General features: G+C 48.5%; 1 protein-coding gene across 1 annotated transcript in view; it reads right to left on the reverse strand.

Annotated features, from left to right (window-relative positions):
• Positions 1–25,597, reverse strand: part of IGF2R (insulin like growth factor 2 receptor) — a 115,552-nt gene that overhangs the window by 43,320 nt on the left and 46,635 nt on the right. Inside the window, exons 11-26 of the mRNA XM_046669771.1 lie at positions 20,344–20,508; positions 18,192–18,332; positions 16,835–16,978; positions 15,353–15,490; positions 14,587–14,734; positions 13,868–14,045; positions 13,096–13,211; positions 12,460–12,628; positions 10,902–11,081; positions 8,330–8,431; positions 6,860–6,961; positions 5,022–5,211; positions 2,085–2,255; positions 1,337–1,480; positions 1,082–1,257; positions 709–796 (exon numbers count right to left, since the gene is read on the reverse strand). Coding sequence (XP_046525727.1) covers positions 709–796; positions 1,082–1,257; positions 1,337–1,480; positions 2,085–2,255; positions 5,022–5,211; positions 6,860–6,961; positions 8,330–8,431; positions 10,902–11,081; positions 12,460–12,628; positions 13,096–13,211; positions 13,868–14,045; positions 14,587–14,734; positions 15,353–15,490; positions 16,835–16,978; positions 18,192–18,332; positions 20,344–20,508 — 2,352 coding nt within the window. The remainder of the gene's footprint in view (positions 1–708; positions 797–1,081; positions 1,258–1,336; positions 1,481–2,084; positions 2,256–5,021; positions 5,212–6,859; positions 6,962–8,329; positions 8,432–10,901; positions 11,082–12,459; positions 12,629–13,095; positions 13,212–13,867; positions 14,046–14,586; positions 14,735–15,352; positions 15,491–16,834; positions 16,979–18,191; positions 18,333–20,343; positions 20,509–25,597) is intronic.

Below are 25,597 nucleotides of genomic sequence, written 5' to 3' on the forward strand. Positions count from 1 at the left end.
AATCGCTCGTGAAAGGAAGAGTCAACCCACGCGGCAAACTTCACTGTTGGCTTATTTTTAGCAATTTCCACAGCCACCCCACCTTCAGCACCCACCACCCTGCTCAGTCAGCAGCCATCAACATCAAGGCAGGACCCTCCCCCAGCAAAAAGATCACAACTTGCTGAAGGCTCAGACAATAGTTAGCATTTTTTAGCAATATTTTTTAATTCAGGTATGTACGTCGTTTTTTAGACAAAATGTTATTGCACACTTTATAAGAGGCTAAAGTACAAACCTAACTTTTATATGTACTGGGAAACCAAAAAGATTCACGTGACTCGCTTTAGTGAGTTGGCCTGGAACCAAGCCCTCAATATCTCTGCGGTATGCTTATATACGTAACACAAATTGCCTGGGAAACAGGTTTCTAGAAAAGCTAGGTCACAGGATAAAGAGCTGCTTAATCAAACAAAACAAAATCCCATGTGAACGTTTTCAAGTGTGAGAAGCCAATAATCTAGCAATCCAGGCACATGAGGAAAATGTTATGGGTAGAGTTGGCAATGTAGTGGAGTATCAAAACTCAAGGATAAGAAGTCATCCACCCACTAACAGACAGTTCCTGATCTCACATGTGGCCATTATTACAGGATTTCGCATCTAAGATGTGGTTTAGGATGGCTGCCACTTCACCCGTTTACATCCATTCATGAGCTGGGCCCTCACCTTCCGCTCTGACAACGGGGCAGGCTTCCACCGTTCTCCAGACAAACACATACTCGCAGTCATCCTGAAGCTGAAATGTTGGTGATCCCTATAACAGAAATCAATAGCTTATGTTGTCATTTATTAAAAAAAAAAAAAATCGGTCAAAAGATAGCCACAATTAATAGTCAACTTTTAACCTCCATGAGAAGTTATAAATCTTATTAAACGTGTAAGACCCTGGGGAAATAGCACATTCCAGTCAAACTCTAGTGAAGGCCAAACCCCCATGAAAACACAGGCAAGTTTTAAATTAGAAGATGCAGAGACTAAAGGGACATGGGAGACGGAAGGACTGACAGACAAGACACTCGGGGTGCACAGGAACACACACCGATATCTGAGCACACTCGAGCGTTATCCTGGTGGAGAAGCGCTGGTTTCCACACTGGTCACCGTTGACGTAGACGATGCTCAGGGACCCATTAGCTGCGGCCTGAGGACTGATCTGCACCACACCCAGGTTCAAGTTCTTGTGTTCTGACACTAAGCAAGAGCCCACTGCAGGGCCTGAAAGAGGCAGGAAATTCTTTGAGGTGGGGGTGGAAGGGAAGGCAGACAGAACTTGAGTTGAATGCTCTCAACTCACCATGGCACCCAGGAATATAAGGGAGAGGATTGCAGACACTCAAATAGAAAGTTCTCTTTTTGCCATCAGCCGAGGTGTCAACAGCAGTCCAGGGCTTCCTGACTTTGCTTAAGCCACTCAGATCATACTCGTTTCCAGCGAGGTCTGAAAAACAACAGAAACATGCTGGATACCCCTGCTTTCTTGTTAGCTTTGGGGCACCACCTTTCAACCCTGACTGGAACGCTGATGATGCACAAAGTTGACCCTCATAATGAAGAAATAAGGAGATTCACAGGAAGCTGACAGCCTTTTCCTATAGAAACATACACTCGCTCTGACCCTCGAAACAGCCCTTCACAATGATGTACCATTGATGTGGACGTCCAGGACCAACCCACAGAGGATGAGTGGTCCTGGGGCACTGTTCAGCATCTGGGATACACCTTAGAGCTTTAACATCTTTTTCTCTTTTCTTTCCTCAAAGAAGCAGCTCTAACAGTGTGTATTTGATTTTCCCCCCCAGGTTTTCTTCTCTTCTTCTTAAGCAGCTTCTGATTCCCAAATATAGCTTTAAACTGTTAATTATATACCCAGATTCAAGAGAAACATAACAACTCTAGGGCATCATTCAAAGAAAATATGTAACACAAAGGTCATGCTGTCTGTAAAATAAAACACACACACCCCACCCATACACTCACACACACGTACATAGACACTCACGCACACACACTAGCCTCTTAACTCCTTTTCCTCTCGGCCTTACCCGTGACTTGGCAATCCACCGGAGAAGGTACGCAGGCCAATGCAGTTTCAAACTCAAAGAAAGTGTTCCGGATCCTCAGGCCAGAGTCAATGTCTTGATGCAGGAATTTGGGGAATCCCGGGTAAATATCATCATTGCAAATGAAGCGGATGATGAATGCATCAACACTCCCTGGGGAACAAGGCCAGCTCTTAACAAACGCAGCAATCACAGCACAGTGCACCCTATAGCACAGCACAGCTCCCCACGTAACCACGTGCTCCCCACCCCCCCGCAGAGAAGCCTCACGCCACCCTCTAAACCAGCGACGTCCAGAGCTGAGTCTGCTTCAAGGTATCTGATTGGAGCTACAAAGTGGCCACGTTCGTTGCAACAGTGGCCCGCACACAATGATGGGTTTACACCGTGAACCTAAGGTCTCAGCATTCTTACATGCAGAAAACATGCAAATGCAACATCTGTTTATCAGCTCCAATATTAGAAAACAATGTAACTCTCCTTTTTGGTTTATTCAACCGTATTTGCTAAAGTCCCGCTACACACAGGAGTGAAAGAAACAGAAGAAAACCCTCGCCCTCCTGAGAGCTGACGTTCCAGTCCAGCTGCCCCGACAGTAAGCAAATTAAAGGCACAGTCTGTGGCATGCCAAGTGGCACAAAGCTAATGAAAGAAAATGCAGCAGCGACAGGGCCTGAGAACCCCAAGGTGGGGATGAGTTGTGATGAGTTTAAATGCGGTGGCCGGGCTCACTAAGAAGAGGACACTTGCGCCAATACCTGACAAAAGAGAAGAATGCGCCTCAATGGTTTCAGAAACAGGAGGTCAGCGGGACTGAGCGAGAGAGTGGTGGGTAATGCCATCAGAGAGAAGTGGCAGGTGTCCCGCAGCCACCGTGAGGGGCACTGGCTTCTACTCTGGTGGCACGTGGCGCCCTAGAGGGTCTGAGCTGGGAGTAATGTGACCTAACACTGAAAACATCACTGACTGCTGTGCTGAACACAGACCACTTGGGGGGCTCCGGGGTGGGAGGCGAGGGCAAAAGTGGGACAACCAACGAGGAGGCTCCTTCAGCAAAGGGGACCACGGTGGTGTGCGGGGGCCAGAGGCTGCACTGAGTGAAGAACCCTGTGGTCATCAACGCATTTACTCCCACAATAGTCCATGGAGGCGGCAGGTCACGGCACCGTCCCCATTTAATTCAGGAGAAAACTGAAGCAGAGAAAAGTTAAATAACAAGCCTAGGGCAACACAGCTTTAAGAGGTGGTTATATAAACGTGCTGAGCCCCCCAGAGCACTGGGGCCTGGGTTCTAACCCAGCAGTGGATAAATGTTAGCAGTCGTTAGCCACCCGGCCACAGCGGTAACCCTGTAAGAGATGGAGGATTATTTTCCAAATTAGAACGAGAAAAAGAAATCATATATAAATGCCTAATCTACCTCATTTTAAAACAGTGCTCTGAAACTAGAGAGCAAAAGAATTATTAAAATGAAGCATGCTGCTTTTTGGATACTGAATGAGCGCTCACTCTACGACCAAGAGTTGAAGAACTGTCTCTCTGTAAAGCAAAAGACCACCATCACCCAGCTCTAGGGAAAAGTCCTCCTTTAACCAACTGAAATTCCTCCCCGTAACTTCCGTCTTTGGTCCAAACCCTCACCAACAAATGACGCAGAACAAGCCTAACTCCTTTTCTAAAGGACCACTCATCCCAGATCTGACAGCAGCCCCGAGACCCACATTTTCTCTCCTCAAAGTTAAAAAGATTCCCAAAAGTTAAATCACCCTTTCTAGGAATCCTGAAGTTATTTTTTTTTTCTGCTTTATCTCCCCCAATCCCCCCAGAACATAGTTGTATATCTTAGCTGCAGGTCCTTCTAGTTGTGGCGTGTTTTCTTTACTGTCCCCATAGTCCTCTTCCTGGTGTACTATGAGTTTTAGTTTCTGTTGGCTTGAGACTAACAGATTTTGTGAAGCACAACTGTAACAGATGACCACAGACTGTCACAAATCCAGGAGGGCAGAGCCGTCACCCTGTCCCCTCCACGCACTAACTCTCCTGACATTGTCTATGATGGCACTGGTACTCTGGGCAAGCACATCACACCACCGCCCCCTCCTGAGCTGACCACGGTGTGGTGGGGGACAGAGAGGTTTAGAAGTCAGGAAGGCGTGGAATCAAATTGCAGCCCTGCCGATGACTAGCTGTGCAACCCCGGGCAAATCACAGCACCTCTGTGGGCCTCGGGTTCCTCACCTGCAAAACAGAAACGCATTAAGTGGCACAGCCAGGATTCTAGTCAGCTCACGCACACACAGCATGTCACCACAGGACTGGCACAGGAAGGGCTCAATACACAGGAACCATCACTGTACCCCCGCCCCGTGCCACTGTCGTCCCAAAGGTCTCAGACTCGGCCTCATGTTTGATGATACCAAAAACGGCGACTAAGTTTCTGCTGTACAACACGGTTGCAGGAAAGAGTAGAAATGTTAACAAAACTAAGACAGCAAAACTGTATTTAAAGATACAATAAAGATTAAGTGGAAGAATAGGAGGAAAGGAAGAAATTTAGAAAAAAACAAAGTTTTATTATCTTCACCCATCACTTCTTCAGTTTCTGAAATGCGATAAAAGAGTGAACACATTCCATGTCAGAGGCACGAGTGGAGGGGCCCTGATGGAAGGACGCCCGGGGGAGGGGGCAGGCAGCAGAGAAAATGGGAGTCGGGGATCCTACAGGATCACGTTTCAGGGACCTGGGAGAACCCAAGAAGAGGACACGTAAGTGGTGCACCTGCGGCCCAGCGGGAGGGTAACAACAAGCCTTCCAGAGTGCTACAGTAGCACTTACGTTACATATTCAAAGGTCTACAGACAGCCGGAGAACCACCAGCACACTTGTTAGCTACAAAAACAACACGGTTCTGAGCTCACCGGAGGAAGGAGCCCCTTTGTAGGTGAGAGTTATTAAGCCTTCGGTGGACAGCTGGAGGGTTTTCTCAAATCCAACCAGCCTTTCTGGCTTCAGGTTCTTGAAGTCTTCTGTCTGGGTTTCCGCCTCACAGCCGGAAGCTGGTTTTCCATCGAAGGTCCCACAGGCCGACATTGTGCCACACACATTAAACTGTAAGCCAGAGAGGAAGAATTAGACAAACCAACCTGGGCTACAGGACCTACCACCACCAAGGGGCCTAGCGACTCAAACCCTGCCGGGTCAGACAATTCTTATTTATTACTCAAGTTATCAACCTTCCATGTTTGGGCAGTTAAATCCTAAACGCAAAAACTAAAGCCCAAATGGCAATGCCTATAAATTGCCTGCAAGGCTCATCACCCGTGTTTATTGATACAGCCTTGTATCTCTAAAAGCAGGACATGTATTGCGTATAATGATGCACCATATACAATGGAGGAAATATACGTAAGCCAGAATTTTATAGTGTTTTCAATTACATTAGAGAAAGCATATATATAGTCAAAGTCATGTTATTCAAAAGTAAATATAATATGGGGCCTGCCCCATGGCCTAGTGGTTAAGTTCAGCGTGCTCCACTTCAGCAGCGCAGGGTTCACGGGTTCGGATCCGCGGCGCGGACCTATACCGCTCATCAGCCATGCTGTGGCAGCGATCCACATACAAAATAGAGGAAAACCGGTACAGATGTTAGCTCAGGGAGAATCTTCCTCAGCAAAAAAAAAAGGTAAATATAATGTGATACCCCTACAGTTCTTAAAGATGTTGATACCATTCGATTTAAATTCAGTTAGTACACTGTGGTTGTGAGAATTAAGTAGAATACGCTCTTTGGTATGAAGGCACAGAAAAAAAGACCTCTCTGTACCTGTTAAGTGTTCATGGACAATGTATACAAAACTAAGGACTACGTATAGAAAGCGTTTTTCTTAAAGACCGAAGCTTCCTACTTAAGAGATGGCCAGCTAGCGCGATGCCAAGCACAATCACGCATCACTTAACACCAGGGATAAACTCTGAGAAATGTGTGGTTAGCTGATTTCATTGTGTGAACATCAAAGTGCGCACTTACACAAACCTAGATGATAGAGCCTACTACACACCTAGGCTGTGTGGTACTTATCTTAAGGGACCACCATCATGTATGTGGTCTGCTGCTGACGGGAAGGCGGTTTCTGCTGTGCATGACTATAGTTGGCTGGTGGGTGGCGGTGTCCTAAGCAGACAGCTCTCCTGGCAGGACAGTGGCTGTGCCCTGTCTCCCACGTGCCTAGACACCCCTTTAACCAGCTCCACTTCTACATTTGTTATCCAGTCTGTCCCTGTGGTCTGCAAGTGAGAGCCATGACGTGCACCTACCACCTCCTAACACCCCTCCCACTGCACAAGGCAGAGCCCCTCCGGACTGTGTCCACCACGTTCTCTATAGGTTCCATCCCTTCTAGTATGCTCTCTAAGAGGTTTATTGCTTCCAGCATGTTCCCTATGGAGTGCTCAGGTGATGCTGGGGATGCTGACCTGGGACCACCACTCTAGAAACACAGCAACAGCCTAGGAATAGTTTATTTTCTGAAGAATGACTCCCCCGTTTCTGCACTGTACCAGGACGGGAGTGATGGTTTTACCTCACTTTCCCCTTAAATCTGGATTCTCTTGTCTCCTCCCAGGTGAGAGCCGCCATCACAGCACCCTGGGCAATTCCTGAGGACACCTGCCTCCCCAGTCACCAGCTGCAGGCAACTTGAACGCACTCTATCCTCGTTTCAAAGCAAATTGGAATCCATCGTGTAACTCTTACCATAAAAGTCTTCCCAATGCCAGAGAGGACGTATCCTTGGGAATGATTCAGGGGGTTAAGATCAAACACAAACCCACTGTTGGGATCCCTTATGGAGCAGGCCTGGAGGAACAAGAGGGAACAGAGACACATTCATGCAACTCCACGAGAACACAGCACACACAGGGCGCCTCCAAAACCCGCACGTGTGGACTTGACAAAACCGTGTGCTCCCCCACAGACGTTACACCCTATCAGAAAAGCAGCGCCGTGTACTCCCCAGCCCCTTCGGACATGCAATCTGAAGCGTGCCCAAGTGTGACACTGGCTCAGCGGTATTAAACTCATCAGAAAGCTCTTGAGGCCACTCTATTTACCTAAGAAGACCACTGCCCACCCCAAGGGCCCACAAGAACCACAAGAGACTCAAAAAATAATTTTTAAAAAAAAAATCAACTTGAAGTTGAAGTGTTCTGTTCTCTGTCTCAATTTTTCACCTAAAGGCAACAACAGGAGGAAGGACAAAGTACTTCTCTGTCTCGGCTCCTCTTCTGCGAGTAATGAACCCTCTCCTCCCTGGGTCTTTTTTCTTCCTCGTCCACCACGTGCAGGGAATGGAGCAGCAGCCACAGCCCCAGAAAGCACTGACCGTGGACGGGGTGCAGCATCCCCACCCTCCTCGGCCACCCAGGCGCCCAGAACCCTGTGGGTGAGCCTGGTCTGCTGTCAAAGGGTCTGACGCCTAACGGAGACTCAATAAAGGCAGGGAGGGAACTACGTCCCATTGTAAAAAAAATACCCAGTGCTATGAAAACAGCAAGCCGCCTGCTGCTCGGCTCTGCAGGAGACGGTGCTCCCGAGGGCAAGAACATGCGCCAAGGGAGAGAGCGGGGTGAGCCCAAGCTGTGGTGGGCACACGGCTGAGGGAGGACAGACGGGAGGAATGTGGCTGCAACCAGAGCAGTAAAACCTTGACTACCACCTTAAAACATATAGGGTGTATCCTACAGACAACATCACATTAAATCATCCAGGCTGTATCCTGTAGATAATGACATATACAACAGACGGGCTGGACCCTATAGATGATGGTACATTAAAACAGATGGGCTGTATCCTATAGATGATGACACATTACAGCAGGTGAACTATACCCTACAGAGGACAGGGCACTGAAATGTTTTAGGTGCTGGAGTGCCATAGTAACCAACCAGTTCTCTGGGGTGACAGAGAAGCCCAGAGCCCACTGGGGTGCCACAGCTGCATCAAAAGAACAGTGGCGTGGAGAAAAAGGAAGGAATCTGCAGCTAACAAGTGTAAAATTGAGGGTCTAGGTTCTTATCCCAGGATCCAGGAGCCAGGAATGCAGGAGGAAATGGGGACACTGGTGACAGATTTAGAAGCAGGAGGAAGGGGCTGAGTGCAGAGCCAGATGCCTGGGTGGGACTGTCCAGGGGCCGCTGGGCGAGAGGCCCGCGACAGCAGACGTACCTGGTCTGAGTCTGTCATCATCCGGATGGGACAGGCAGCCTCCGTATTCCACAGAAAACTGACCACACACTCCCAATTGAGAGAAAATATGGGATGGGTATTCTGAAAGGTGAAATCCAGGGTGACCATCAATGTAAGAAAATGAAACGCTCTAAATAGAAGAATTCTAACCTGATACATAAAAACAGCTAAAACCTACTCAACATTTACTCTGTGCCAGGGGTAGGCTGGGGGCTTAATGTGCATGATCTAATTACAACTTCACGTCCTCATTATTCCTATTAAGGAGACATTACCTCTCGTGCTCAGATGCTAACAAATGTACCTGAGATCACGCCAGCATTAAATGGCAGACTTAGGCAAACCTAGGTTGGAGTCCACGCCCACACTTTTAAAAACGCTCTACACCCCGAGTGCAGCATGCCAGAAGCCAAACACAAAAGGCTGCAGCAGCAAAAGTAGGCAAAATTGATCTGTGTGATCAGAGATCAGGACGGGGTTGAGAAGTGACCAGCAGGGGGCAGAGAGGCGCTTCTGGGTGCCGCTAGTGTTCTGTTTCTGGATGTGGGGTCTGGTTACACGGGTCTGTTCAATTTGTGAAAATCCATCCAGCTGTCAGTGATTCATCATCTGTGTGATTTTCCGGGTGTGTTTCTATAAAAAGTGCCCACAACATGAGCCACCCTCCCTCCTGTGAGAGCACCACCTCAAGCAGTAGGGGCAGCTCCGTGTCAGGGGTGTTTATCACACACCAGGCCCTGCACTGAGAGTTTTATTAGCGTTCTCAACTGAACCTCACATTGACCCCTGAGCCAGGTGCCATAATTACCCACCATCCGGAACCAGATGAGGAAACTGAGGGACAGAGAAGTGAAGCCATCTGTCCAGGCTCACAGGTGACCGACCCCTCATCTGACCCCAAGACCACACCTTACCCATCAGGCGCCCTCTGACCTGGAGGTCCCCCACCCTCTCAGCCTCAGCATCTGCAACAGCAAAATCAACACATCTGACCCTTCTGCTTCACAACACGGATGTTCAGAGTAACAGCTCTAACCGTGAAGAGTTCTGTGACGTACAGAACCCTCCATGGACGTGACCTTCTTTATTCAATGAGTATCTGCCGGGCCCACGGTAACGGAGCAGCCCCTGCACCAGCACCAAGAGACACAGTGGCACTGTGAAAATGCCCTGAAAACTGAAAAACACTGTCCAAACGAGGTGTTACAGGAAAGCTGAAAAACTAAGGCTCCAGGCAAACTTCCTGGAATTGTCCAGGATCTCCACAGCAACAAGAACCAGAGAGGGGAAGGGGAGGCCCAGGGGCCAGGCTCCAAGGAGGGAACACACAGACGTGCCCAGACGTGCCCAGACGCACCCAGACGTGCCCAGACGCACCCAGGAGGCGGCGAGGGCCGGGCTGGGCAACTAGGATTCCTTCCTGAGACTGTGGGAAGAAAACGGGAACCCAAGCTCAGACTAATCCAGAAGTGCATGTTTACAGCCTTATAAACCCTTCCTTGCACAACACAGACCCACCCAGGCTCAGCCAGCTGGTAATTTCTTATTCTTATCAGAGAGACCTTCTTGAACTGTAAAGAAATTATCTCTTGGAAAAAATTCTGTCTTGGCAAACAACAAAGAGAACTTAGGGTCTGCAAGACGACCAGCATGTACGTGACAAAAGGCCACCGGACCGCTGAGAGGAGTGAATGCATTTTGCTAGGTCATTTCAATGAAGCTAGAGGAAGCTGTAACAGACTCTTAAAAAGTGTACTTTTAAATAATTGGATAATAAACACAGATTCCAGTTATCTCCACTCTGCACTTATCTACCACTTTAGCAATTATTCAAAAAACACATACCTTAGGTATAAACATAAAATTCCAGGGAAAAAAGGGATTGGGTTTGGGATGACAAAGTCCTGGAAATGCATACCAGTGACGGGTGCACAACATTGTGGATGTACTTAATGCTGCGGCTAAACTGTACCAAAAAGTGATTAAAATGGTAAAACTTTTTTTTTTACCCATTTTTTTAAAAAGCAATTGGGATCATACAGAATGACCCCAAAGTACTTTTATTTGCAGTTTTCTCTTCTATTCTGCCCTGGCTAAGGACTCAGGGTCAAAAGAAACCTCCAGCACCTTCTCCATTTCCCAGCGTTAATTCGGCATTCCTGCTTTGCCACTGAATCACGCACATGTCCCTCACTGTTCGTCCCCGGGCCTGAGCTGCACGAAGCCTCCGTTTCCTCATCTGGGAACTTTGGGGTTTGAAACAAACCATCTCTAAGACTAGTTCCGCCACCATGATCCTCAGATCACCAGCTCGCAAGAACTAACAGGCAGGTGGGTGTGTGTACAACTCAGAGCGAAAACTCAAGTCTTCAGAACACCACACAGCATGTGTCGCCTTCCAGCAGCGAGATGAGGCTCACACTTCAGAAACCACAGCCATCAAAGCACCACTGCCAGGCTCCCTCCCTGCCTCCCCACGTTCTCTCACAGGCTGACCTGAAGCAGGATGAAGAGCAAGCTAACTCCTCCACCCCACCCCCCAGCGCCTTACCAGGCTGCCCCGGGAACAGACGAGATGGATCCTGGTGGTGTAGTTGGTCCGTCTCCCGTCACTGGTGGTGCAAACGGAGCCGTTCACATACTCCAAAAGGAGGCTGCCGCTGTCCTCCACCGTGGGGCCTGTCTTTGCAACTCCCAAGTTACTGATGGAGACGGCCTCAGAAAACGTACCCTGCAAACGAACATGTCCATCAGGCTTTCCTTCTCAAGAGAAACCAACTGACTTCTTCACAGATACTGTGGATTCTCGTTTACTCGTGGCAGCTGCGGTCTACAATGTTGCCCCGAACACTCCGTTAGGAAACAATGAACCTCATTCCTCAGGGAAATATGTACCCATATATACGCATATTTCACACAGCTTATGATCTTAAATCCTAAAGACAACTCAAGCTGGTAGATTCTACTTTCTCTATTTAACAAAATGGAAAACGAGGTTCAGATGCGCTGAGCGACTTGTCCAAGGCCACCTCGTTAACAACAGGCGCCAAAGATGGGACTCCAACCCTGTCCACCGCGCCTGGAGCCAGGAGCACGGCTCTGCCCCCTCCAGTGCCCATCCTCTGGTCATCTCAGTAAGCGGAGCTGAGTCAAGAATGCAGAGCATCGCCTCTTTCCACCTCAACGGGGAACATCCATGTCAGGCGGCTCTGCGCACGTCCACAAATGACTGAAAGCACTGCGAGTACTGATTTGGGGTTACAAATAAACGCCAAAGAGTAGGTGAATTCGTAAATGCAGAACCCATGAAAAATGAGGATTGACTGTATTTTGAGGCATCTGCTACAACAAACAACACACACACACATGCACCCATACACAAAACAGGGAACCTAACTCTTAACCACTCAGGTTCACTCACCAGCTTCCTTTAAAACACCCCAAGCCACCCCGTTACATATGCCAGGAAAAGCACATTCCTGACGTGCTACTTTTTTTTTACCTCCCCAAAACCCCCCAGTACATAGTTGTGTATTTTTAGTTGTGGGTCCTTCTAAGTTGTGGCACTGATGCGTTATTTTTAAAGACACACACACACATACATCTTTATTTTAGGATTCACCACGTACATGGAGCACAAGCAAACACACCAAGGTTCTGGCATAAGTGCACGCGATGGGATGATGAAACGCAGCTTGGTGCCCAACTGAAAGCCAACTCGTGGCTCTAGCTCACCCACAGCAACTCTCCCAAGCCAGTTCCCCCCCTAATTAGCCAGAAGCAAGAGCTTTCGGAAGCAAAAACTATTCTTTACAGGTGTCTGCTGACCACTCAAAGATGCTTCTGAATTCAGGCTAGACACACCGCTGGGAGCTTCCTCTGCCCCATCCTGTGACTAAAGGTCATCAGCACCAAGGCATTTTTTTAAGTTTTAAATCAGAACACTGAATCAAGTACGATTTCATCTATTGGGGCAGATGAGCTTACACTGAGGGCTTCTCTGCAGCAGCCAGGCCTACTTCAATCTCGGAGCCCCAAAATAACCCCCTCCACCCACTGAGTCACGTGCTCAGGAAGGAGGAGGAGACGACCGGGGGAGACAGACTCACTTGACGGTTGTCATATCTCATCTGGCAAGCCGACGCGTATCGATCGCAGCCAGGCACCGGCTTCAGGGGCCGACACACGTTTATGTAATATTTCCTCCACGTGCTGCGTTCGCCTGCGTTGTCCATGGCATACCAGTTCCCTCCGAGACTGCCTTCCGACTTTGCTAGACTAAAATTTCAAAGCAAAAGGGATGCCTTTCATGCTCACAGATTTCAGTCTGACAGTTCATTTCTAAGCAGAGAAACGTACAATGAAACACACCCTACCAACCAAACTGCAGCAGCCGGCTCACCATGACTCATGACGCCCACGAGTGCACTTAACCTTCACTAAACTCGGTGTTCAGCAGACCTCGAACGGCTCTCCCACCTCTATATTGACAGGCGTCAATGGCTCCCCCACCACGGTAACGACAAGCATCGTTTCAGACGATGCAGCTAAAGACTGAACCTTTGCTGTGGCAAAGGCTGGCTGACATCGCAAAGGCCAGCAGACCATTATTTGAATCCATTCTGCTTAAGACTCCCTGTCTCGGTCCTGCACCCCAGAACTAGCATGACTCCCTATCACTGGCTCAGTTACATGCTTACCAGCAAAACCTGAACAACCTCAGCACAAGAGGACCCCCGCCTCACCTGGAGAGATCGTACTGCTCCAGCGTGGACGGGTCGGTCACCACGCACTCCAGCGGCTCCTCGGGGCAGGCGTAACTGGTATACCACCGGAAGTTGTAGGTCGAGTTATCCTCTTCCTAATCACACGGTGTGGTGAGAAATGGGAGGGACGGCAAAGACCAAGGGAAACGATAGGCAAAGCCAGCGTTAGAAGGACGACAGGGGCACTTTTTGTAAATAAAAACGCTATGAAAGGAAGTTGACTTTGTCCACCTCCTTTCGTTTTATTAAAAGGAAGACCGTGCTGTAATAATTCAAGATGGAAATCTAGACGGATATCAATCCCTCTGTTAAGTGGGAATGAGGGATGATTTTTGCTGCTTTTGTGTGTTTTCTACCACAAACCAACAGGGCTGTGGGCTATCACTGAGGTGTATGGCCCCTTGAATAGTCAGCTCAGAAGATGAATACCGCCTGTGGACCCTGGCCAATCAGAAAGGAGTACTTCAAATCACAGGAGATGCTGATGTGGCTGGGGAACCACATTAATCAAAGCTCTGCTTCTAAATCAAGGGCCCACGATGGCTCCTGGATAAGCCTTGGGGAGCCAGAGGACCTGACCAACGGTGCACCCCCAGCCAACACCCAGTGGTTAGAACCTTGTCTCACTTAGCAAAGCCATGAGCCGAGCCATAACCCCTTTCTCTTTTCCCTGCCTTTACAAAACTGATGTTCCCTCCCTCTTTGCCCTGGTCAGTGCAAGGCGCACACGTGTGCACATGGCCATTCCCACCTGATACTCAGGGACACCGATTCCTGCATCTCGGTCACACAGAAAGGTGATCAGTGTAGCTCTTGGTGTGTGCTTTTCGTTGTTATAAGGCGTCCCATCCCTGTAGTTCAACTGGATCATTCCATCGTAATAGGAAAGCTTAGCGTTACTCAGTCCCAAGTTCCAAGACTTCTTATCACTGGAATAAACAAACAAATGTCTCTCAGAAAAGATGCCAAGACCAGACGCGCTGCAATGCTGTGACATTCAGGGACGGGCCAAGGAGGGGTGGGGGAGGGACAATGACCAGGTCCCAGGGCTGCAGATCACCTTGCTCCTGAGTTAGGATTCCCAACTGCAGTGGGGGTGAGGGGACAGCCCTACTCCACACCAGTCCCAAATCCATTCTCAGAACAGTGGGTTTAAGGTGCAACTGACTTCCTTTGAACAAACACTGCACCGAACAGAGAAACATTTACACAAATAGCTAACAACTCAGAAGTGCAAAGGACGCAGACGTAGGGCCTTAGGTAAATCCACTCTTCTTTTCCAAGGGTGTGCCCTGCTCCTTCTCTGGGAATTAACCTCCCAGCATCCTCCGGTTTTTAAGCCAGGTCTCTTGGCGTTTAAATGCTCCTTGCAAAACAATGATGTTAAAAGGGAACACGCTTATTCCTGAATGAAGTATCTGTCAGCACAAGATACAAAGGACAAACCCACAACTGAAAACCGTGACTTGCCTTTTGGCCACCTGGCATGCTCCCGCGGTCGGCTGACAGGAGGCCGTGGACACCGCACCACAAACATTTATGTAAAAGTCGTACTTCTCTGTTTCAACTTTGTAGTCGCCGTTTTTCTTTGTGAGAGGTGACAAATCAAAAGAAAACCCTAAGGAAGAGTGGAAACAGTCCAAGGATGGAAGGTCAGTCAGACCACAAGGAAAAGGGGGTGACACCAGTAAAGATTCTTCCAGAAAGTGCCCAAAGGCAGGGAGACACAAAAAGGCAGAAAAGACGCCTTTCCCGTTGGCCCCAGAACCACAATTACTCACGCTTCCCTCAGAGACGGACTCACCACCACCATTCCCATTTTACTGCGTTTACTTAAAAACCCATTCAAAGCCCATAATCGCTGGCTGGATAAACAACCAGCGAGTTCCAAGCAGGATGACCACAATACGATGACTTCTTGAAAAGTCTCTCTCGGGTGGGTTTCTTGGCCAGAAACTCAGGCAAAAAGCCTTTTTTCCCAACATGATTTATTTTCTTGTGACCCTCAGGTTTTTGCATCCAGCAGACCTACCCCAACCATAAATTGAAGACAGGCTGTTCATTATCTCAAATAAGCCCCAAACATCAGATTTTCAGAATTTTGGTCAAACAGTATCAATATAATTCTAAAGCAGGTTCTCTCTAAAAGACTCATAAAAAATATTGAAGAAAAAAACCAAAAACCTAAGCAGTTCCAGGGGACACAAAACCAGCAATTTGCTGCTGGGACACACACCTGCCTGGGAGTCAAAGACGGTGCAGTTGTCTCCCTCCGTCTTAGACAGCACGCACGCAGCGGCTGTGTGCCACTCAAACTCGTAGAGGCAACCGTTCTCAGCAGAAGATCTCAGCACCGGAGCACTTTCCAGATCACCTGTCAAGGGGGAAGAAAGAGCTATCGCTAATCGTTCCTGGAAATCTTCCCTTATTCTAAAAATAGTCCTACAAATACTGTGTGATTCCACTTATTCGAGGTTCCTGCAGTGGTCAGACTCAGAGGCAGAAAGAAGGGTGGTTCCAGGGGCTGGGGGAGAGGTGGGGGAGTGTGCCGTGGGCACAGCATTTCAATCCGGGATGATGAAAAAGTCCTGGAGACAGATGGTGGTCACGGTTGCACAACAATATAAATGTACTTAATGCCACTGAGGTGTACACTGAAAAAGAGTTAAAATGGTGAATTTCATGTTCTACGTATCTTACTACAGTTTCTTAAAAGTGGAAAATTTTATATTCTATTTTACCACAATTAAAAAAAAAAAAAGAGTCCTGGGGCTGGCCCGGTGGCACAGCGGTTAAGTTCACATGTTCTGCTTCGGCGGCCCAGGATTCGCCAGTTCAGATCCTGGGTGCGGACCTACACACTGCTCATCAAGCCATGCTGTGGCAGGCGTCCCACATATAAAGTAGAGGAAGACGGGCACGGATGTTGGTTCAGGGCCAGTCTTCCTCAGCAAAAAGAGGAAGACTGGTGGCGGATGTTATCTCAGGGCTAATCTTCCTCAAAAAAAAAAAAAGTAATAGTCCTAACCCTTGACCTTATCCCCTAGCTGGGAATTTATCCAAAGGAAATATTTCAACAGAAGGTGGAGAGAGTATAGGTAACAGCACAATTACCGACTGGAAACATGCAATCAATCCAACAATGGGGGAAATGTTTTAAAATAGTAAAACCAAGCCATTATCAACCAGGAAGTCCCTAAAATTTATAAATATGACTGAAATGTCGACAAGTATTTACAAAATATGTTTTGAGGAACATAAAATACGTGAACTCAAATAGATGTTGACCCTGTGAAAACAATGTAAACCTATAAATAAGGGTCAGTGAAGAGGAGCATTGTGTTCAATGGTGAGATCAAGGACAACATTTTTAAACCCTTTATGACTTTCCCCCTTCGGAGGAAATTCAGCAGCCCACACAATCACTCGCTATCAGTCCCGAGGAAGAGGAAGCCCGTGGAGCCCTGTAACTCATCTGGAAAATTATATGACTCCCTCGGACACCATGTGGTTTCTCCATTTCTGGTTTGATTTTGGGTGGGGGACCGGGGACCAAATCCAACTGACCACCACTAAAAACATCTGGAACCTGAAATGCTTGGCACCACCCCCTTCTACTTCATCATCTTGGCAGTGGCCGTGAGAAACAGAGAAAATGATGACCCCTGGCAAAAGCCACGAACACATTTCATCTTTTTCCTTTTTTAAAAATTTTTACCTGGCTTGCACACAAGTGTTATGTTTGTTTTTATTTTCTCGTCAGGACCACAATCATCACCATCTGAGTAAGAGAGCTGAATATTTCCTTTCTCTTTTGTGGGAGAAGAAATGAATTTGCCCAGATTTTTACTTCCATTCTTATCTGGAAGAGAGAAAGAAAGGGGGAAAACAGAAGAAACGTGACTAAAAATAATAATGATGCAGGCAAAGAGGCACAAAGATCAGCTGGAACCCGGCAGGTGCACCGTGGCCCCTTCTATGGCCTGCCCAGCCTGCCCTGGATTGGTCAATGGGTTTTCCTTGAGTGACACGTTTGACCAGGTGGTGGCAGCTATACGGAGGACCCCCAGGTCACCTCCAGGCTTGGTAGGAAAGTGCAAGAACAATAAACAACGTCCTCCATGGGCACGAGAGGCAGAAAGATAAGCACATCCGTCACGCCATCCCATAAGGTAATACTGCTCCCCCATTTGGGGGGCCTCAGCTCCCTGAGATGTAAGGTCTTTTGAAAGCACAGCCGGGGGCCAGAGTTTGTCCCGTGACCAAAGCAGAAACTAACTAAACCTAGCCAACAAGTCAAGCAGGTGACCACTTAAGTCTTGGTTCAGTGGCTTTTTACTATAAAATCCTGGAATTTTGTCCCAAGTCCTTCTTCAATAAAGCCAAGGACATGCGTGGACACAGCACCCATTCTGAAGGCTGAGAACATTCCTAATATCCAACCTGGGTTCACAAGTCCTGACCTAATGTTTGTCACAGATTCTAACGACTCTCACAGCCTGTGTTTCTGAGGCGAATCTTAAGCGACAACCAACAACCAACATGCTAAATATCGCTATCAACCTGAGGAGTCTGCAGGACAGCCACCGGACCAGCGAAGTCACCACAAAAGGAAACTGAGACGTACAAACCCCGTGCAACGCAGGCTACAGGACGAGAGTCCACGCCCTAAGCCATAACTTCTGGACAATTCCAGGCAGTAAACTTTTAAAAAAAAAAATCAGAATCCGTTTTATACAAGTACTGGCAATGTTATTCCTCAAGTTACAAAGTAAAAGAGTAATCGAGGATTTTCCAGCACGGCTCCTTCTGTTCCCAGTCACAGCGTTAGCCGGTGTCAGAGGCTCTGGCCACTGCAGGAGACCGGAGGTCCTACAGTGTCCAGAGAGCACCACGCAGTTCCCTGCCTTTGCATCCTCAGATTTCTTTCTTGAACATCCGTTCTATGCTGAACCCAGAAAGGGGCTTAGATGAACCCCAGGAAGATTTTCTCATTCCCTCCCAAGTGGGCACGGCATAAGGTCCGCATGCCTTCAGGAAGACCTCCCCCCCCACCCCCGGACGCTCAGACTCACCCACGGAGCACACGGCCGCGTCCTGGGGACAGCCTCTGGCCTTGCCTTCCTGGAGCACTCTGTGGCAGACATTAAGGAAGAAATGCCTCTTTTGGGTTTCCCTCTGGCTGCCGTCCACGGCTTCCCAATTCTGTTCCGGTTCTGTAACCAAAAAAAAAAAAAAAGCTTCTTTTAGCCAAAAGGCAGTGATTATTTCTCCGTGAGTCACACCATAAACGGTGATTAAGCCGAAGGTGTAAAAGCCCAAAGGTCACACTCATAAGCACGCGGCCGCTGGACCTCAGGCACTCACGTTTCTGGACCCAGGCAGGCTGCAGGCACAGAAGCCCAGCGACATTCTGAGGCTTCGCATTTATGTGACTTCCAGCACGTCCTCAGAAGAGCAGGCTTAATGGAGGGGGTGCAGAGAATTAAACAGCAGCATTCTCCCAAGCCCCAAGGCACACACTCAGAAACCGAACGGCAAATCAGGAGGTCAGCCCGGCAGAACATCACACCATCGGGAATGCACCCTCCTCAGACCACCGAGAAGGCGTGTGCAGTGAAGGGAATCCTACCACCCTCCCAGCCAAGCAGACCGAGTGTGGGGCACGCTGCTCGCTGCCACAGGACCCTAGGTTGTATCGTGTACATAGTGATGCTTAAAAAAAAACTGCCGAATAAAAGGATCTAATACCACCACTCGGTTTACTGTAGGAAAACTGGGGCCTGAGAAGGGAGGCACTTGGCTCAAGTAAACGCAGTGCACGCGGCAACCCCAGTCCTCAAACCAGCCTCTGCTCAGAGGTGAGAGCTCTCTGCGCTCTGCGGAAACACAGCCACCGGAACTGAACCACGGGTCATTCCCAACAGCCCCAAGGGGCCAGACGACCGAAGCACAAACTGCCTTCCAAGGCCATTCACTCATCCGGGATTTATAACGGAGGGCCCGGGTTCAGAGGAAAGCGCTCAACGCTCCAGAGAGGAATTCCTCTTCCTAATACTGTATTTTCCCAACCAGACGGGACTCAGAACACAGGCACAACCGTTCCTAGGGCTGCGGTAATTCTGTGACTTCAGGGAAGTCATTCTCCCTGCCTTAGGCATTATCTCCACTGATGGATACAATGCGCTTCTATATATACTTAATTCCAGGGCTGCTAAAAGGGTGAAACTAGAAACTTCCCTACTAGGTTGGGTTATCCCTGCTGGAAGCCCCGTTCTCATTATTCAGTCTTCTCTGCCCCCCCGCTGAGTTCTGAGGCCCACGGGGCAGAGTTGGGCTCCCTCAGGTTTGCGCCAGTATCCTCAGCACCTAGCCAGGCTACTCCACATAACAAAGGTTCAACCAGCACTTATTGGTAAGGAATACATTCCCCTGGGCAGGTCCTCACCGTGAGCCAGACCTCAGCGACAGCCCCACCTCACACCGACACTGCGACGCACGTCCCAAGGGCTCCCACTTCCATCCTCCCCTCTCAGCCTCACAAAAGAATCTGAGGCTGAACAGGGAATGCCGATCTCATTTTAGAGATGGGAGAAGAGGCCGTGAGACAAAAGGAGAAAGCAGGGGATCAAATGCACGAACTGAGCCCACCAACCTCCACAGCAAGTATTCAATCCTCTGGGCCTGGCAGCCCACGGCTTAAGCAGGAACACTGCCTACTTGAACACTATTGTAAGAGTTTAAATATTTTTTATTGAGATATAAGTGACACATACATTGTATGAGTTTTATGTGTACTATAATGATTTGACATATGGCTACACTACAAAATGATTACCAGAATTAGTTTAGTAAACATCCGTCGCCACACAGTGACAAATTTGTGTGTGAGACGAGAACTTTTAAGACCTACTCTCTTGGCAGCAAGAGTTTAAATTTTAAAAAAAGTTTCTAATCACAAAGCACAGGCCTGGCACTTGGCAGTTTTTACTAAATTATGATAAGATTAGCCACGTATCCCAAACAGAAAACGGTAATGCCAACCTGAAAGTCAGATATTTTGCCTCCTAATTCAGTGTCATTTCTAATAATTCATGTTGACACATGAGAAGGGGGGAAAAGGCTGCTATACAATCAGTTGACAATTAAAAAAAAAAATCGCAACAGCATCTCCAAACGCATTCACCGGGAAAGAGGCAAGAGAACGTCCCGCTGACTGAGACCCACCTGAGTGCCGGGCCAGAGCGGACAGGTCGTACCGCTTCTCCCCGTCACTGACGCTGCAGAGGAGGTCTTCCTTCTCTTTCACACAGGCATACTCCGTGTCCCACGTGAAGAAGTAGGTGCAATCGACTTCACCCGTGAACACAGGAGCTCCTTTCCCATCGTTATCTGTGCAATTCGAAAAGGAAAATAACACTCCCTTGTGTGAGCGAAACCCAGGAATGTCAAAGGAGCAAGAGAAGAAATAGCAAATAGGACACCCATGCTAACTGTGCAAACTCAAGTCCCAAACCCCAGAGATCAGAGGGGTCAGAGGTTACAGCGGCTGCTGTTGAGTTTCAGGCAATCGTAAACCCCTTGATGGCAGGCCTGCGTCCCTTTCATCCTAGGAGGACAGTCTCCATAAGCCATAGGGCTGTTTACAACAGGTTCCAGGGGACACGAAAGGAGTGCTAACGAGGAATGTGTGAGTCACCAGGCAGGGCTCTGCTGCTCACGGGCTGCGGTCAGCCTCCAACAGGCTCAAGAACATTCTCTGGGTCAGACCAGGGATTCAGCAAAAGGAGGGCAAAGACCAGAGCTCCAGGTCCAGGAGTGCCGTTGGCTTGATGCTGTCACTGTGCGCAACATCAGACCCTGAGACTCCGCCCTGCTCCACTGGACGCCGGCTGAGGTCTAGACAACCTCACAAAGTTAGAGGCCTATGTCTAGAAAGTGCCAGCCTCCTTGCTCCTCGGGACTTCATCGGTACATGTCTCTAACGCCCTACTCAAACCAAGTCTCCTCGCCCACTGCCTCACGGGAGCCCCACAGGTTTCCCGATTGTGAGCGCTGACAGTTCAGCTCTAGTCTGGGAGCCAGCTCCTCATGGGCCACTTCCCCAGTCCATGTAGCCTCAGATTCAGCAAACTGTTGATTTTTCCCTTACTAGAAATACTATCCCCTTGCCGTTCCAAGCTGGTGGACCGCTGGCACAAAGCTCTGTTTTCCACCCCGTGATGGTTTAATAATTCTCCTCTGGACTTCCTACATGATCTGCCTTTCTTGATGTTTGATGCCCTGGAGTGCGCAATGTTCTCAAGCAAAGGGAAATAATATTTTGTACCAAGGGCAAATGATGTTTCAATTGCAATTTCTATTAAATTGTTAATATTATAAACATTATAATTATAATACCAGCAACAGCGGCTAGCCTATGCTGAGCACAGTCTGAGCCCGGCACTATACAAGCATCTTAAGTGCCACACAGGGGCTGGCTGCAGAAAACAGGCTCTGGGTTAAGGACTTCATATACGAGGGTGTGTTGAATCCTAACAACCCTACAGCATAGGCACAATTTTAGCCCCATTTTGCAGATGTAGGGGGACCAAATACATCGCCTACGGTTCCATAGCTAGAAAGCAGAGGAGCCAAGAATCAAACTCAGACAGTCTGGCCCCAGAGCCAGGCTCAAAACCACAAGGCAATACTTCACTACACTACTGTGGGTTTTTCCTTCTTTCTTTTTTGTTTTTTTGTTTTTAAGTACGTTCTTTAAGCCGTTCTCTTCAGGAAGCAGTGCCCCCAAATGCCTATCCCCTCTAGCTGGGACCCCTGCGTCCTCCCCATGGACTCCTGGCTGAGCAGCGACACTCACTTGCCTCTTCTCACTCCACCCACATGATTTACATGAAGTTTACTCCTACTGGATTCCTACTTGAGTATTTGGAAAAAGTGTCTTTTTCCACGAACTTGTAAGATCCGTGTTTCCGCAAACTTGAAACATTCACTGCATTTTCTTTTACCAGATAAGCTTACAAAAGATTAAATAAGACTATGAATGGTTTCTAGCACCCATCACTACTTCGGAGCTGGTTTGCATCTGAAACTTACAAATGACCTGCAGGGAGAGTCCGTTTTAAATAACCATTGGCATGCATCTTACCTGTATTCTTATTTATTTCCTCAAAGAATTGCAGGAGCTCAGTAAGCTATGGCCCCCCTCTAGCAAACCACATTTGTTTATTTGTTTTTAGGCACAATGGGCTCTGCCTTCCGGACTACTATGCCTGGGGCCTCTTAGAGTTTCCATCCATCAGAATGATTAGTGGGAGCCTTCCACAACCTCCCCATTAATCACACAAGCCTGAAAGCTCCGTCCTGGCTCCCCAGCCTCCACGGTTCACTCCCCAGCACGCCCCTTTACGGGGCCTCACGGTATTTGGATCCCATGACCAGCTGAAGGGCAAGTGGAGTTTTCCACTGGAACTCAGGAGCTCTCTGCCTAAGTAGCAGGCAGCAGCACCGGGGGTCCTCTACTGCTCCGAGGCAAAGATAAGGCTACAGACTCACCAAACTGGTTTAATCTTCCCTCTCGATGCTACGCTAAACGGCGTTTCCCGGCCTCCCTGCCTTTGAGGGGTGGGCCATACCACTTCGCCCTGGCTCATTAACAAAAAACTGCAGTTCCCATTCTGCAGCATCCTTGGAGCCCAAGTCTACAAGTGGCAGCAACACAAGATGGAAAGTGCAAAGCTCCCCGAATGACCACTTGGGGCAGAGCCCCCACCTCCAGCCCCTTTAGTGACCTACACTGAACTAAAGGAAATCAAACTTTAACGTAGCGAGCCACTTAAATTGGAGGATAGTTTTGTATTAGCCTATCCTGATATATTACTCTTCCCCCAAAATGATCCTTATTTGACAGGATCACCATTAATAAGGTATCACATTACTGCAAACTAGATGTAAATTATTGAAACAAGTGGTAAAAAAAAGTATTATAGCTAAAAGAATAAATTTATGCATCTTAGTGTCTTGAAAATGCATGAATTCTAGATTCATAAGCATAAATAATTCCTGGAGATCCAAGTTAAACTATAAACCACATTTCATTATAGTACACAGCCAATTAACACCCATTCACATGCAAAAATACATTATTACATTTATCCAATAAACACAGTCCACCAAGGGGTTTTTCTCTAAAGACTCTAAATTTAAACTCGAACAAAGTAATAATGAAACAATTTTATAGTACATACAGGATATAGGGTCTAGGACATACAGGTTGCTCTGAATCACAGAGCTGGAAGGAGTCTTAAATATTTTATAACCCAATTCCAGCCCGAGAGCAGGCTCAAAATCTCCCACAAAACATCTAACACCTCTCTGTCTGGTCTCCTCGTCACAATCATGGTGAAATCAGCCTAGTAAGCCAATGAGTTTTCGGTATGAGGGCATGCTTGTTAATTTTGTTAGGTCTGATAACGACTCTGAGGTCATGTGAAGGAATGCCCTCTCTCAGAGTTGGGAGGGAGCATTATGATCCATCAGTGACATGTGGTTTATACGGAATGACTTTGGCAAAACACTGATGACTGTTAAACGTGAGTGGCAGGCATACGAATTTTCATTATAATATTCTTTCTACTTACATGCTCGAAAAATTTTTATAATAAACAGTAAAAGAGGAAAAACAACAGCCTGTAGTATTCTTCAAGCCTCAGCTCACTTGGGCTTCAGCTTTCCGCCACAGCTCTCGGATGCCCACACCTCTTCCCCGAGTCCCTGACTACAGCCCTTCTCCACCTCCTCCCCGTCTGCTGGGATCTTTCTGGATCATTATTCTATCTTCCCAGCGAGCCCAAATGAGATCAGTGCGCTCTCAAAGATCTCGGCCAAGTCATTTATAAAAAGCCCAGAGCAGAACAGGGCCAAAGAGGTAATGACAAGGTCAGAGGGAGACTTGGCCGACAGAAGTCGCCGGACAGCAGAGCAGCCCAGCCAGCGGAGCCCAGGAGACCCAGCTGGGGACGGGGCAGGCAGTCCCACGTGCCTGGAGGTCTGGGGACGTGGAAGAAGAAGGAGGCTGCATTTCCCAGGGACAGAGAGTCTAATTGAGAGAAAGTCTCCTAAAAGCTTGGAAGAGATGAGCCTGATGGGAAGAAAGATGCAGAATCTGGGGCAGGCAGTGAGGCACTCGAGCCAGATGGGAGATGCATCCAGAGGCCACACCCGAATCAGATTCATGTCACCCCCCAGCTTTGAGTCCTTGGGACTTCACACTAATTTCTAGATAAAGTCCAACTCCTCTGCAGGACATACAAAGTCTTCGTGATACTGCTCCACTCTCCTTTCTAGGGTCACCTTTAGCCACGTTCTGAATACGCAGCTCTGACCTGCTCATAGCTACCCAAATTCCTGCCTTTGCATAACCTGCTCCCTCTGCCACACAGAGCGGTCCCCACAGCCACCCTACTTCTGCGCCTGGCTTCCTCCTATCACCCCACAGGGTTCACTCAAACACCATCTCCTTCTTTCTGAAGTGCCTTGATCCTCATGGCTACCCAGACCCCAGACCACTGACCTGGGTGCCTCCCTCCTGATGAAGTACTGGCTGACAGTACGGACCGGCAGCTCTCATCTCATCCAGCCGGCACTACCCAGCTCTACCATCATCATTTTCCTTTTCTCTCTCTCTCTCTGCTTCCAGCTTTGAGAGCTCTCAGTCATCATACCATGCTGAGGCCTCGCAGGGTCTGAGTGAATAGGTGCTAATAAAATGTGTGTTGGAAGAATCAACTGAGAACATGAAAGTTATCAAACGGGCCAGCAAACAGATTCCAGTGTAAGTCTAGAGCGGGTGGAGGAGTGTGGAGGGCAGACGGGCAACCACGGAGCCCGTGGACAATGGCAAGCGAGGGCAGGACAACAGGAGTAAGGTGGGTGTGTTGATTGAAAGGCTTGCAACTGCTTGACCCCAGGCTCCTTCTCTGCTTGCTCTCTAGGCAGCTTATAGAGCTCGGTACTGATCACAAGCCCTCCTGACCTCTTTCAGTGGCACAGACACGAGCTTCTGGAGCCCGGTTCACATCATGCGCAGCTGCCTCTCTCCCAGACCCCGCGGTGAACCACGTAGGAACCTGCCCCATAACCGACTGGTCAAAAGCTCTGCCATAGAAACACACAAAACAAACAGAAGGAAGGGCCAGGAGGACCCTCGGGGGTGGGGCAGCTGTGTGTGCTTGTGCTGGCTGCACACAGATGGGGCTGGAACCAGCCGGCTCCAGGACCAGAGCTCTGTGCTGAGGCTTGGCTGGCCTGTGCAGCACCTGGGGTCACAGCTTGGGGGTCAATTGACAGGACAGCTCTCTGTTGATGATGAGATCTCATCGCCTCTCTACAGACGCAAACCGTGTCTAGGATCGTCAAGATACGAATAGCAGCACGGTTTTTTGAAATGCCAGTGCCATCACGACTTCAAGGAAGCTTCTCC

Source organism: Equus quagga, chromosome 8 (genome assembly GCF_021613505.1).
Source record: "Equus quagga isolate Etosha38 chromosome 8, UCLA_HA_Equagga_1.0, whole genome shotgun sequence".
Lineage (NCBI taxonomy): Eukaryota > Metazoa > Chordata > Mammalia > Perissodactyla > Equidae > Equus > Equus quagga.